Below are 14,125 nucleotides of genomic sequence, written 5' to 3' on the forward strand. Positions count from 1 at the left end.
AGAGGCCCACGTACCACACACACACACAAAAAAAGATTACACACAATCCTATTTTGGCTCGGATCAATAGGTCAGTTTGTGTGGCTGAAATGTACAGATACTAAATATCAGCCTCAATTTAGGACCTGAGAAAAGTGTACAGAGATATTCTGTCACTTTTACTATGAAATAAATATTCTAGATCACTGGTTTCCTAATTGCCTAAACATTAGATTCAGCTGCGGAGCTTACACACACACACACACACACACACACACACACACACATGCATGCGCCACACACGTCTCATCCCAGACCTGATTCTTACTCTATAGCCACCCCAACATCAGTAGGGACCTATGTATGGGACCACTCTTCCAGACAGTAATACACAGAACATTCTGGAAATAATTAATTCTACTTCTAAGCATTTCTTAAGTTTTTCCTTTTGGAAGAAATTGCCATTATGTAGTATACAAAATCTAGACTTTAGCCAATGGGAAAGAAATGTGAGCAAATTTCCTTAAGAAATAAAAGAATCTTTATTGTTTGTTTTAGAAGCAATATGTTGAGCAAATGGACAGGCAAATATCTGAAGAGAAATACCATACATCAACTAGTGGTTTAAACATCTGAGGAAAAAACATGGAAAGTATTTACATGGACCAGTTTCTTTATACAAATGCTAACCCATGAAAAACACCCAGAAACCAAATAGAGTGTTAGATCATCAAGGTGTAAATCCGTTAAAGCAAAACTACAAAAGGTACAAAGAACACATGGCTATAGGAAATGATAGTGTAAATGATAGCATATAAACTGGCCCATGTAAAATACAAAAATATTCAATTAAGTCAGATTTTCTATAAAACAGTACTAATTAGAGGTATTTTAATATAAATCAGATATATAATCTAAAGGTAGAAACTTTTAGAAACATTAACAGCATTAAGCCAGTGTGCCACCCACTTGTGCTTCCAATTTTTATTTTTTTAAAAAGCTGCTTTGTTTTGACTCATGAGAAATATCTAAGGCTCACATTCTTGCAAGCATTATCCATTCTTACAACGTTAACAATCTTACACTAAAACACTATTTAAATAAAAAATATTTTTTAAAAATCAGATTTATATTTAGCCTTTAAAAAGTGCCTTAAGCTGGCAATGCAGCTCAATGTAGCTTTTAGAGAGGGGCTTAGTCAGGAATCTTATTCTGAGCCAGTAAGATTTGCAGGCTACTCTAAACAGAGAGCAAATTTAGGTGGGAGAAAATATTTATCATGCCAATATAACTCGAAAGGTAGTTATAGACATACACATGCTAACATGCAATTGCCTCTGTGTGTGTGTCACTAGACTACCAAATTTATCCAATGCAAACATTTTGGAACCCAGATATCTCATTTTCTAGTGAATGGGAGGCACACATAATCTCCCATCCCCCAAAACATGGAACCTGCCATATATTGCTGCATGTTAACAATTTTTTAATATTTGCTCAGCCATCTCAATACCAAAAAAAATAAAGAAAGACACAGAAGCAGCAAGAAATATTTGATGTGCTAACTATCAAGCAGAAATGTCTTGCTTTCTCATATAAACATTAGGTGGTGCAGGTTAAATGGACAATTGGTGCAACTCCCCAGAGCACAGAACTGAACACAAAGTACATGAATTAATGATGATGCTACCATAATGAACAATAATAATGTAAGTTTTGATTAGCACAGAACTATTTAAATGTGAAAGCCAAATTAGTAAATGTTGTAGCAATCAACACAAGCTGGAAACAAAGAACAGCTTTTTCATGAACAAAGAGAAGGCCAAAACTTTTGGGTTAGGTGCGAGTTCTTTATCTAGGTTCTAGGACATACTGGCATTTCTTCTTTAAGGAAAAGAAAAGAAGAGAATAAAACAAACCATCACCAACAAGGATACTAGAAAGCTAAAGAGAAATCTACATTAATTTTAGCACTGCATGTAGAAGCCAATTTACGGGTACAAAGGGCTAACACCCCAAATTGGCACTGCCTAGCAATTATCTCTAAAACATCTAGAAAATGGATTGAAATGCCCAGTTGGAATAGTCTTGTGTCTTACAATTTAAAAGACGGAAATATCCAGTTTTTCTTCTTAAGAATATTAAACAATAAGATTAACACCTATTCCAAAATTTTAAAGCTTTTGTATCTTTTGTCACTACAGCCACATTAAATACAAATGTATTCAAAAGGCATTAGAAAAGCATGCATTGCTAAGAACATAATAATACTAGACCCTGTTCAAATCTATTGGCATATCTCTCATAGTCAAATACACAGCAATGCCAAAGCAGCTAAGTTAACCTGCAAACAAAATCACCAAAAAATGCAAAGGAGCAAGTACAAATCCACCGTAGAATGTGTTGTCTCAAATCGACTACATGTGGAGGTGCGGTTAACCCTTTCCTAAGCTGTATATTTCTAGTAAGAATGTTTAAAGTGAGAACAATGCAATACTAATTCAAGACAATAAAAAGGAATCTATAATCCACGTGATTTTGCACATGTTTTTTGCTGTAGAAATAACTTTTAAATTCCTTAGTTGGGAAAACCAAAATCATGTGACTAATTTATAGTTTATAGTTTTAGGGGTATTTTTATCTATTTAAGTTCGAAATCCTCTGTACCACCTGTTGTTAAGATCAGAACTGCAACTATATATACCTTAAATCGAATAGTATTGCATGTTGGATCTTGGATCTTGTACTTGCTTTACTGTTTTATAACAGAGTCACATGTGGATTAGTGTTACAGAGTCTGATATCCAGCATAACTTTTTCTTCTGCCAATTAGGTAAGCAATCACTATAACGATAATCAAGCCTGAAAGACCAGCACCAACTATAATTGGTATTAGAATGGTGTCATCATCCAGCGAACACTCTTGGGCTGTAGGTGAGAAAAAGTGTGTAACAAATAATGAGTATAATAAAAAAAAAGATGTCCAAAAGTAAAAGATGTTGATTCAAAATTCAGAAATGCTCTTATAAGATCAACTTTAAGTAATTAAGACAGGTATATTTTAGTGATAAAGCTACATAAAATTATGGAGTGTCCTAGAATTAAAATCCTCAACGTTATTTGTCCTTTCATTCATGTATGTGTGTATATAGAGATAGATATATATGAATATATACTCATTTATATCTATGAGTAAAACACATACATGTGTCTGTATTTCTTTGTATATGTTCCAAGTGCTTTCCAAAATAGGAGTATTACTTTATCAGAAATGAAGAGAGCTAATCTAGCCAGATAGCTACATAGCAGGATTATGCTTAGTGGTAGAGTGAATGTCTTTTGGGAAACTCGGAGCAGATCAGGAAGGTTTAACTGTGGGATTAGAACAGCCATGCTGGCTCTGGAATCCTTTAGAACAAAGATCGGGCAAACTATAGCCCGTGAGCCAAATCTGGCCCAAGGGCTAAAAATGCCTTTTGAACATTTCTAAATGATTGGAAAAAAAAAAAAAGAAGATGATTTTGTGACTCATGAGAATTATATGAAATTCAAGTTTCAGTATCCACAAGTAAAGCTTTATTGGAACATAGCCTCACTCATTTGTTTATTGACTGTGGCTGTGTTCATGCTACAACAGCAGAGCTGAATAGTTGTGACAGAGACCACATGGCCTCCAAACCTAACACTTACTGTCTGAGCCTTTACAGAAAAAGTTTGCAGATTCCCGACTTCAAGTATATGCTTTTAGTGGCTGCAAAAGTCAAGAAACTGGGACCTCTTACTAATTTGAGTGTGTTCACCACATTTATCAATCTGGTCAGGGCTGGCAGCCCACAGGGGCTATTTTCCCCATTTCTAGAGAGTAGTCTGATCCAGTAAAATCCAATCAACACTCTTACCTTACTGAAAGTCTATTTCCTCCTCCTAAACAGTGAAATATTACCAGTGTGTTGTATTTATAGGTACCCACAGTCAAGAACCTAGCTCCACAAATAGATTACGCATTCATTATCAGTACTAAATGTTGTATACTCCTTTGGGTGACATTTATAATTCTATGTACATAAAACCCAAAGTTTCAAATTAGAGAAAAAACACAGCTCATGTCTATTACAGCTGACTAGATAAACAGGCTTGAGTGGATTTTACACTGCAAATGATTTTAAGTTCTAAACACAAATTTGGACCTAAAATTAAGGTAATAATGTAGGGGAGCTCGATAAAGACTCAAAAGTAAAACTATTAAAGGATCAAAATAATTGAAGTTCGTAAGCAAAACTGACAAAGGGGGAAATGAATTCTTGAAAGTACTTTTAAATTGTGATTAACCCTTCTAATCACAAGAACAGTAGGGTGAAGAGCCCAATTTATTCTGGCCTAACCAAGTCAGGCTAGGTGTTCAGCACTACTGCAAAACTGCTGAGCAGCTCACAGCACGTGCACTTTAAACACAGCCTCCACATTTCCTTCTAAACCATAGAATTAATTGTTAAAAAGGATGTGGATGACTGGGATGGCTCTGCTGGGCAGAACTGTGATCCACAAACCGTCAATTTTAAGTAATTGGTTTTAAAGGACGAGTCAATTAAGGAATTTTATGTACTTTTTCCTCTTCAAGCAAATTTTAATCTTGTAATGCCAAATGCATCTTTCATATTCATATAAACACACTGTAATAAGCCTTTCACAAAGCTTTCACTAAAAATCTGATAAATACCACCATTAGCCCTGAGTAGACCTTCAAAAAGCCTCATTCACACTGGCACATGCTTTTAAAACTCTCCAGATCTTTCTGGCTGGCCAAAACATAGGTCATGATATCTGAGGCTTTCCTACTGCAGTCTTTTGTCTTAACAAAATGAGACCAAACTGCTTTAATTCTGGTATGAAAATGTTTCCAGCGAGAAGATGGCCCCAAGAAGGCAGAGGCAAGATGCTCAAAAACTGCTGCTCCCAAGTGCCACCCTTCCCACAAACTACAACCCATGGAGAAATGTCTACACCTTAAGTAAAGCTCACTTAGAGCTCCTATCAGTTTTAGCTTTAAGAACTTTGTTGCAAATGGTTTTGAGATGACAAAACAAATCTAATTTGAGCAAAATCATGAGCTAAATATAGTTACACAACTTGCTCAAGGCTATGAGAACTCTACAACAGAGTCGAGAGGTGAATTCATGTTCCTGTATTTCAGTGCTTAAATTCCCATGACTCAAAGGAAAAGCCACCCAGCAGTCAACCTAAGACCATAAATTATTAATAAAACTTGCTTGATTCTTACCTGTAGAATACTTTCCTTCCATCACATTGAAAGGCTGAACCCTTAGATCAAAGGTATTTATCTGAAATGCTCCAGACACTGAAACAGTCTGCTCTTTGTTGCACATATAAGAACTTCCCAGGGGGGCATCCCAGTAGCTGAGATTGTTATTTGCAATGCTAAAAACTTTAAGGGAAAAAAAAAACATGTTAGTAACTTCTTATCCCATCAACAACAACAACAAAAAAAAATGGGACAGTCCCCAGGATTTTTCTGTCAAATATGGGGGCTTAGGGTACAGGGTCTGCCCACAAAAAGTCATTCTTAAGATTACTAGGTTCCGTATCTTTCTATAGATGTTTCTACAGTCTAAAACTCACTCACATTCTTAACTATTATCTACCATGCTTTGAAAATATGGGATACTGCAAAAGATAGAACACTCTAGTTCTAAGTTACTGATTTTAAGTTATGGTCAAATTACAATTTTGACATAGAATCTTCTGGTTCATTAAATAAGGCACTATTTGGTAACAAGATAATTACAGTTTCTATTCTTTCAGTGTAACCCATACTCTTCTCCCCGAGGCCAATGTTTTGCTTACCAGAGCCATTAACCAAATACATGCTGACATTCACCTCCTTTAGATAGAATCGGTTTTCATTTTTCTGTGTGAAAAAGAGCTTCCAGTTAATCAATGCATCACAACTGTCTACAGGTACAGTTAATGTCTACAGAAAGAAAGCAATCTAATACTATTACCCAGAAGATAAAACCATGGATTAGACCTGGACCAGTAGAATAAACTGCAACTAAGTAAAGGGACTCAAAATGTGACAGAAACCCTTTCCCTCTTCATTTTGTTTCCAACTTTTGGACCAGAGGTGTGCTCATATGGTTCTTAGACACTCAGCAATTCACTCCCTTCATTCCATTCCTTCTATCACTTTCTGAGCCCTCACCACGTCTAGCCTGGATCACAACAGCCTCTTAACGGGGCACCCTGCCTTTCAGCCTCTCCAGCTCTAACCTTTCCTTCGCTGCTATTTTCTTTCTGAAGCACTCATCTGATTAGCCAGTCATTCTAATTATTTCAGTGCTTTTAGTATGTACAAGGTAACATATCTAAGTGTTCCAGGGAGCCAGCAAAATGGACCAGATATGGTTCCTGCCCCCACCACGTTTGCAATCTGCCAGGTGAGAGAAGATAGATATAAATAAATAACCATATTACAAAAAAGTGATAGGTTATGAAAATTAAAAGGCGAGAAGTTACTTCCAACTAAGGGAGGAGCAAAGGTAACACAAGCTTAGGGATGGGTCATTTGAATTGGGTAGGATTCAATTAGGAAACAAGCAGAAACGAGTATTCGAGAAAGCAACCGCATGAGTAAAGGTAGTCAGAAAATGAGCATAATCACAAGCACACGAGCATTTGAGAACTTATGAAGTGACAAGCACTGTTCTTAAAACTTTACATATGAGGCTTCACGGAATGGAAGAATTACAACACCCCATTTTGTAACTGAATTATGGAGGGTGTTGAGTAACTTCCGCAAGGCTACACAGTAGTCAGTGAGCTGGGATTTGGCACCAGGAAGTCTGGCTGCAGAGCCTGGGTACTGGCTCTCATACGCTCTCCTACCACACGGGATGTGCACAGGGAACAGGGTAAGGGAAGCATGAGATTCATATAAGGGGAAAGAAGGAATCATAAAGCTGGATATGCAGGTTACATTGCATGGCAGGGAGGGGAGGCTTGAACTACCCTGGCATGGAATTTAGATGTTTTCTTGTCGGCAAAACAGAACCACTGCAGGTTTCTGAGGAAGAGCTGAGCTTCAGGAAGATCAAGCTGATGCCGAAGTACATTGGGGGAGGGGAGGAAGAGATGGGACTAGTTAGGAGGCTGTGTGAAACATCCAGGTAAGAGGTAATGCAGGCCTGGATCAGTAGGGAATGAAAACCAGGGGGCAGACTAAGAGAATTTCAGGAGGAAGCATAAAGAGGACCTGACAACCTTATCGCATCTCTCCTTGGCTTGGCCTTCAAGGCTCTCCACAATTAGTCCCAAGTACTCTTCCAAACTTATCTTTCACTAAACATGCTACATGTCTCATTCTCCACCTGGTCTTGATTGTGTTCCTTTATCCAGGGGTAGCTTGTACTTTTTCACTTACTCCCCACCTTCTCCCCCATGTGTACAGATCTGACCCATCCTTGAAGGTCCAGCTTAAATGCCACCTCTTCTGTTAAACCCTCCTGACTCTACTCTAGCTAGAATTAATGGCTCATTCTTCTACACTCTTATAGCACTTTGTATCTTCCTCTGGTCTAGCACTCATCCCATAGCACTCTACTTGCCCAAAGAATCAATTCCAAAGGCCAGCATGACATTCAAGGCCTTCCATAAAAATGGTAATTATTAGTACATTGCTATCTTTACCACTAATCCATGGGCATCGGAAGAATACAGGCCTTCCTCTTTGTATCCCACCATAACATCCTGCACATACACCGAATTCAATAAATTATCCTTAGAAGCAAGTGTCATGATAGGATTGAAGGTGAGATGGGCCCCACTGAACTCTGGTGACACTGCAGATGTTTCTTGATTTTTCAAAGTGCCTATATCATGGTTAAAATGTCACTATTTTGAATTACATTTTAGAATAGTCTGCTGGGCAATTAAATATTGTAATCATTAAATATTACATGTTTCCCCATAAGAGTCAGAAGAAACCATGTTCCTTTTAGGATCTAACCTCAGCTAGAAAGATCAAGCTCAATCACTCAAAAGGGAGTGAATCTAAAATATTACTTTCTTCATTTTTATTGACTATAATATAATCTCTATGAGGTAACTTGGGAAGCCTGCTCTTATCACACTGAAGACGACAAGCTTAACTAGACATTCTTAATAGTAATTCACTGGTCATGTATGTACTACAATGGAGTAATTATTTGAATGCTGGAAAAGGGAAGGTTTTTATAAACCTTTCTAAAATACAATCCTCAATTACTCGGCATATATTCCATAGAGAAAAGATACCAAGTTTTCTTGGTATTTCTCAAAATACCAAGTTCAGACATGAAACAAAGACATACCTAACTTTTCATATATCAGATGTTGAGACTATTTCCCCATCCCTAGATAAGAGTAATCTGATTTAAAAGCAGAACTGTTTTTTAGGCCCTTATACAATAACTTTGGTGGTCCAACATTTTCCCTCATTGATAGCCCCTCTTCCCCATTCCAATTTGCTGTAACATGTGTACATACTCACACACACACATCCTTTGAAAAATTATGGGGATAACAACTGCTTCTGAGAAGGTGGAAATAAAGGTCCCCAATGATCAATTTATGCTACCTAGAAGCAGAACATGCATGGAAACTTCTGCTTAGGGTTCAGCCCTTGATGTGATCATGAACAACAAAAACCTGAATGCTGCCATTACAAACTATCCTGACGTAATGCACGTAAAGTACTTGCACAGAGCCTTGTACATAGTGAGTACTCAATAAGTGTTAGCTATCATTATTACTGATACTATTACAAATAATATAGCCTTGAAAAAGCCTAAAATATTTTAACAGACAAACATGAGAATTTTCTAACCAATAATAGAGAAAAATATTATGGAACTTACTTTGTCTTTTATAAATAGACTTTATTATAACATACATCTATATGGATAGACTAGACCTTTTTTTAATATGGGTTAATTCTTACTCCTACCCTAAGGTCTACATAAAAACAGAATAGCAGAATTCGAGTCCAGCCCACAGAACATCTAAGTGACCCTGAGGGATTAATGGGGATCAATGGACTACACTTTATAATTAAGTAGTGTTGAAATGGAAAATCGAGGTAATTATCCCTCTCAACAAATACACACACACACACACACACACACACACACCTTTTTAGACTTTCAGATGTGCTCCCCTAATTTTTGATAAACCTGTTACTCACCACAGCAAAGACAAAGTCCAGATACTTGATGCTGCTGCTGCTCAGCCTAAGTAGAGCAGTTTGAGGATGGCAGCTGCCAGTGAAGTTGGTTGTGTTGGGATTGATGTTAATAACCGAAGCAACCTTCAGGGGAAGAAGAGGGGAGAGAGGTACAGATGAACCATAAAAATCTACAGCAAAACCTTATACTCTAATAAGACCAGGTTCGTGGAGAACAAAAAAATTCTTTGTCTCCTAGATATGGATACTTAAGTGTATGATACCTTACTTTCAAAGCTGGCCCAGGTCCTCAAGCTATGACTCAGAAGACTTAAAAAAAAAAAAAAAAAGGAAGACCAGAGGAAAGCTTCCTCAAATAATGAGCCAACTGAAAACACATTTTTTAATGGAGCACAAGAGCCATCTGTCTAGCTGGTTTAAAGTCCCAGGACTCTGAAAATGGGATTGGTTTGCTGGCACACCCTCTGTAGCCCCAGTGGAGCACTGCAACCAGAAGTGCCATCGTACACCCCTATCTATATCTATCTACCTATACCATTCAAGTCATCAAATAGCTGGAGAAACAGCTGCACTGTTCCACACCTAGTGTGGTTCAGGTAAAAGTGTGAAGGAGTTATATTTTAAACTGACTGAAATAAAGATCAACTGCTCGTATTCTGATCTACTGATGGCAAAAAGAATCTACACCCCAAAGAGTCCTTTAAACTACTAGGTTTCCTGCTGGCCAATACAACACCTTGACAGTGACATTAACTCTTCACGGTTATAATAACTCAAATTAATCAAAACTCTACAAGTCGGGCTTCCCTGGTGGCGCAGTGGGTGAGAGTCCGCCTGCCGATGCAGGGGACGTGGGTTCGTGCCCCAGTCCGGGAAGATCCCACATGCCACGGAGCGGCTGGGCCTGTGAGCCACGGCCGCTGAGCCTGCGTGTCCGGAGCCTGTGCTCCGCAACGGGAGAGGCCACAACAGTGAGAGGCCCGCGTACCACACACACACACAAAAAACTGTACAAGTCAACACAAATCTCTATTTAAAACTGCATCATTCTAATAACACTACTCTTGGGGTGAAGGCTGGACCCACTACATCTGAAAGGAGATACAGAAAGAATGTATCAATAAAAACAGACAACTATACCTTATCATCAGTAATGTTCAGCTGCAGCCCCATGGTAGCCAGAAGACATGTCCCATTGCTATTTACAACTGAATAGGATCCAACCTCTGGCTTTTCCTTTGGAGAGGGTGTTGTAGTAGGAGATGGCACAGTGGTGGGAACGATGGGCACCACTGTGGTTAAAGTTTTATCTTTATCACACAAAAACTCTGAAACAAACAAAGGACAAAATAAAATTTTTAATTCATAAGGCCAGGGAAGAGCAAAATATTTCTCACAATAAAAGTCCAAAAGGGTTATGTTTAGGGTAGAGAATATCTTGATAGTATTATTTTAAACTAAATGAGGCAGAGGTCCTCAAACTGCTGCTTCATATTCAGACAGTCTTAAGAGTTATGACATGGCAGACAGGCTCCAGACACATACAAATGCATTATCTACTCACGCGTGGCCATACACTCATTTTTCATACCCTTAAGTCCCTTTGTTCCCGCAAAACTTCATCTGTCTCTGAGGTGAAAATCAGAGGTTTAAGTTTGAAAGCAGCTTGCCCCTACCTAGGCCTGCCCTCTTCTTTTCCACATATGACCACTATAAGGAAAAATACTGTTTTTAACTGACAAAAGTTTAAAAATCATTGAAGGATTTAAATACAAATGAACTTTTTATTTCAACCTCTTCTTAGGAAGTGTTGGTAGTTTTCCAGAACTGGTGCACGAGAAATTATTGTATTTCCAATAAAGTCATATAAAAGTTACAAAATCAATTTATAAAAGTCAAGATTAGAACACAGAAATCCCATTTCTCAGCCTTTGTCTTGGATCTTCAAAAGCTGAAGAGCTGAGGATCAAATGCTATCTGAGGATTTGTTCAAACAAAGGTTAGGTTTTATCCACTGAAAACACTACAGGTAGCACATTTTAAAAGACCATTCCACAACATGTACATCAGAAACGTAAAAGTGCAAGTTCCACAAGAATTAGAATTGCTGTTATTTATAAAAACTTTACAGTGCAGTGTAAGGTGTAAGTCTTAACATATAAATGCTTTAAGATAACGACTTCAACTAAAGCTACCTGGTATACTCTAATCTTAAGTTAGGACCCAAGTATAGAAATATATATTTTTTAAGTGCTCACCTTTTGTGCTCACTGTGCCATTGTGGACAAAAGCTTGTACATGAACATCCCAATAGTGCTGGACAACATCATTCTTTCCTAAGGTTGATAAACTATTGCATCTAAAGATGTCATTCAATGGAACACTGAATGCCACACGGTCAGAAACAGTAAAATTTTCTGTAAAAGAAGATTAACAATAGCTATTTCCAAGAAGGTAGGAGGAAAGTGATCATATAAATATACATTAGACTTTCATCTCTTCTGTCTGCCTGCCCCGCCCCATTCCTGAAGTGACAAAAGACAAGGCCTGTTCAGGAACTGACAAATTCACTGTGGCTGAAACACAAGGAGTAAGAGGAAAGATGTGATGGGGATTAGGAAGGAAAGACAAGTTGCAGGTGGTCACACTTTGAAGCATCTTCTATGACCTAAGGACAGGTTGGGCTTTGTTTTGTTAGCAATAGAAGGTCAGCTTCAGTTTTTAAAGCTGGGAATAACAAATGTATCATTTATTTTAAGGAACATAGCAAAACTGTAGAGGTTAGGCAGAGCAGAAAACTTTTAAGGAAAGTCATTTAAGAGGGAAACTAGTTAGAAGGCCAATGAGCTGGTTAAGGGGAAAGGCGAGGAGTTGCCTAAAGCAAAATAGTGAGGGGCAGTAAGAAGAGAGTAAAGAGGCCAAATTGAAGACACATAGCTAAGGTAGAATCAACAGAACTTAGTGACGAAACAAAGAAGAGAGATGGAATAATCAACGATTATTTTTGTGCTACTATCCCAAAGTAAGTTACAGTAACTAAAATGAGTTTTCAAAACCTTTTCCTGGATAGGATTTAAAGACTATTCCATTTCAGGAAAATTTCAGAATATGAAAGCAGTAAGTTACCACCTTTCTGTGCAGAGTTATTATAACGCCTATATGGTGAAACTTCAAAAGACTATGATCACACTTATCCACCCAAATGGCTTAGCTTCTTTTGGAGAAGCAAGGAAGGAAGGTATTCAAGGCCCTTAATATAGGCTGCCTTCTGTGCCTCTCCATCACATAGCAAGGCAGGACTTATGCTGCCTTGGCACCCCCTAACGGCCAAAGGAAAAAAAATTTTTAAACCAATGAACCAGAACATTTTTCTCCAAAACTGTTTCCCACTGTTAACATCAGTGAATAGATGTATGAACTAGCTGTATGTAGATAGACCTCAAAAACAAACGAGTGCAAAAACAAGCTATAAACATACTGGAGTTACACTATAAAACTATGTCATTTTTAGGGCTTCCTTGGTGGCACAGCGGTTGAGAATCTGCCTGCCAATGCAGGGGACACGGGTTCGATCCCTGGTCCGGGAGGATCCCACATGCTGCGGGGCAACTAGGCCCGTGCGCCACAACTGCCGAGCTTGCGCTCTAGAGCCCGCGCGCCTGGAGCCCGTGCTCTGCAACAAGGGGGGGCCACTTCCATGAGGAGCCCGCACACCGCAACGCGGAGTAGCCCCCTGCTCGCCGCAACTAGGGAAAGCCCGTGCACAACAATGAAGACCCAACACAGCCAAAAATAAATCAACAAAAAATAAATAAATTAAAAAAAATAAAAAATAAAACTATGTCATTTTAAAAATGATGTATTGTTTATGAACATATATTGACATATATATTAGTCAAATACAAACACGTGGAGTTCCCTGGTGGTGCAGGGGTTAAGAATCCACCTGCCAATGCAGGGGACATGGGCTCTATCCCTGGTCTGGGAAGATCTCACATGCCACGGAGCAACTAAGCCCGTGCGCCACAACTACTGAGCCTGCGCTCTAGAGCCCGCGAGCCACAACTACTGAAGCCTGCACGCCTAGAGCCCAAGCTCCGCCACCGCAATGAGAAGCCTGCGCACTGCAATGAAGAGTAGCCCCCGCTCGCCGCAACTAGAGAAAGCTGCACGCAGCAACAAAGACCCAATGCAGCCAAAAATAAATAATAAATAAATAAATAAATTTATTAAAAAAAGAAAAAAACATCAACAGTCTATTTAAGGAAGCCATTTAAAATCTCAAATAGTTGCAAATATTACACAGAAGCTAGCAATAAAAATTGCATCTTCCCTTGTTTAAAATAAAAGGGATGAGGGAATTCCCTGGTGGTCCAGTGGTTACAACTCCATGCTTTCATTGCCGAGGGCACGGGTTCAATCCCTGGTCAGGGAACTAAGATCCCACAAGCTGCACGGCGCAGCCAAAAAAAAAAAAATTAAAATAAATAAAGGGGGGAGAGACTGGCATTAACCTTTCAGAGTCCACAATTTTTCCATCAAATCTGTCAGATTAAACCCCATCTGCTTTTACTGCCACCCCCCTTGGTCTGGCTACTCATTACATCATCACTTGATTCCTATAACAGCCTCTTGAACTGGCATCTCTGCCTGTAGTCTCCTCAATTCCAATTAATCCTGCAGAACACTCTTTATAAACTACTGTCTCTGCTTTTGTTACATCGTTCTCCTGCTTAAAAAAATAAAATGGTTCCCCAGTGCCTACCCCATCAAGCTATAAATGCCTTTCCTTGGCTTCCAAGGCCCCCTATAATTTAGACTCACTGCACCTAGCCAACTTGATTTTCCTTCTACTACACACACAGCCTCTATTTTAATCAGGCAGCTCTCCAATTACTGCTGTGCATA

The 14,125-nt window shown here is 38.7% G+C and overlaps 1 protein-coding gene across 3 annotated transcripts in view; it reads right to left on the minus strand.

The window, feature by feature from the left end:
* LAMP2 (lysosomal associated membrane protein 2) overlaps window positions 1-14,125 on the minus strand; it is a gene marked incomplete at both ends in the record, with an annotated part of 34,635 nt that overhangs the window by 7,045 nt on the left and 13,465 nt on the right. For 2 of the 3 annotated variants that reach the window (XM_079727537.1, XM_079727538.1), the window contains 5 exons: window positions 5,258-5,422; window positions 5,842-5,905; window positions 9,218-9,340; window positions 10,358-10,545; window positions 11,476-11,634. In XM_079727537.1, the coding sequence (XP_079583663.1) occupies window positions 5,258-5,422; window positions 5,842-5,905; window positions 9,218-9,340; window positions 10,358-10,545; window positions 11,476-11,634 (699 nt within the window). Of the gene's footprint in view, window positions 1-2,767; window positions 2,908-5,257; window positions 5,423-5,841; window positions 5,906-9,217; window positions 9,341-10,357; window positions 10,546-11,475; window positions 11,635-14,125 lie in introns of those variants that run through there. The other variant, XM_079727539.1, reaches the window with a different exon arrangement.

This window comes from Hyperoodon ampullatus (assembly GCF_949752795.1).
Source record: "Hyperoodon ampullatus genome assembly, chromosome: X".
In the NCBI taxonomy this organism is placed as follows: Eukaryota; Metazoa; Chordata; class Mammalia; order Artiodactyla; family Ziphiidae; genus Hyperoodon; species Hyperoodon ampullatus.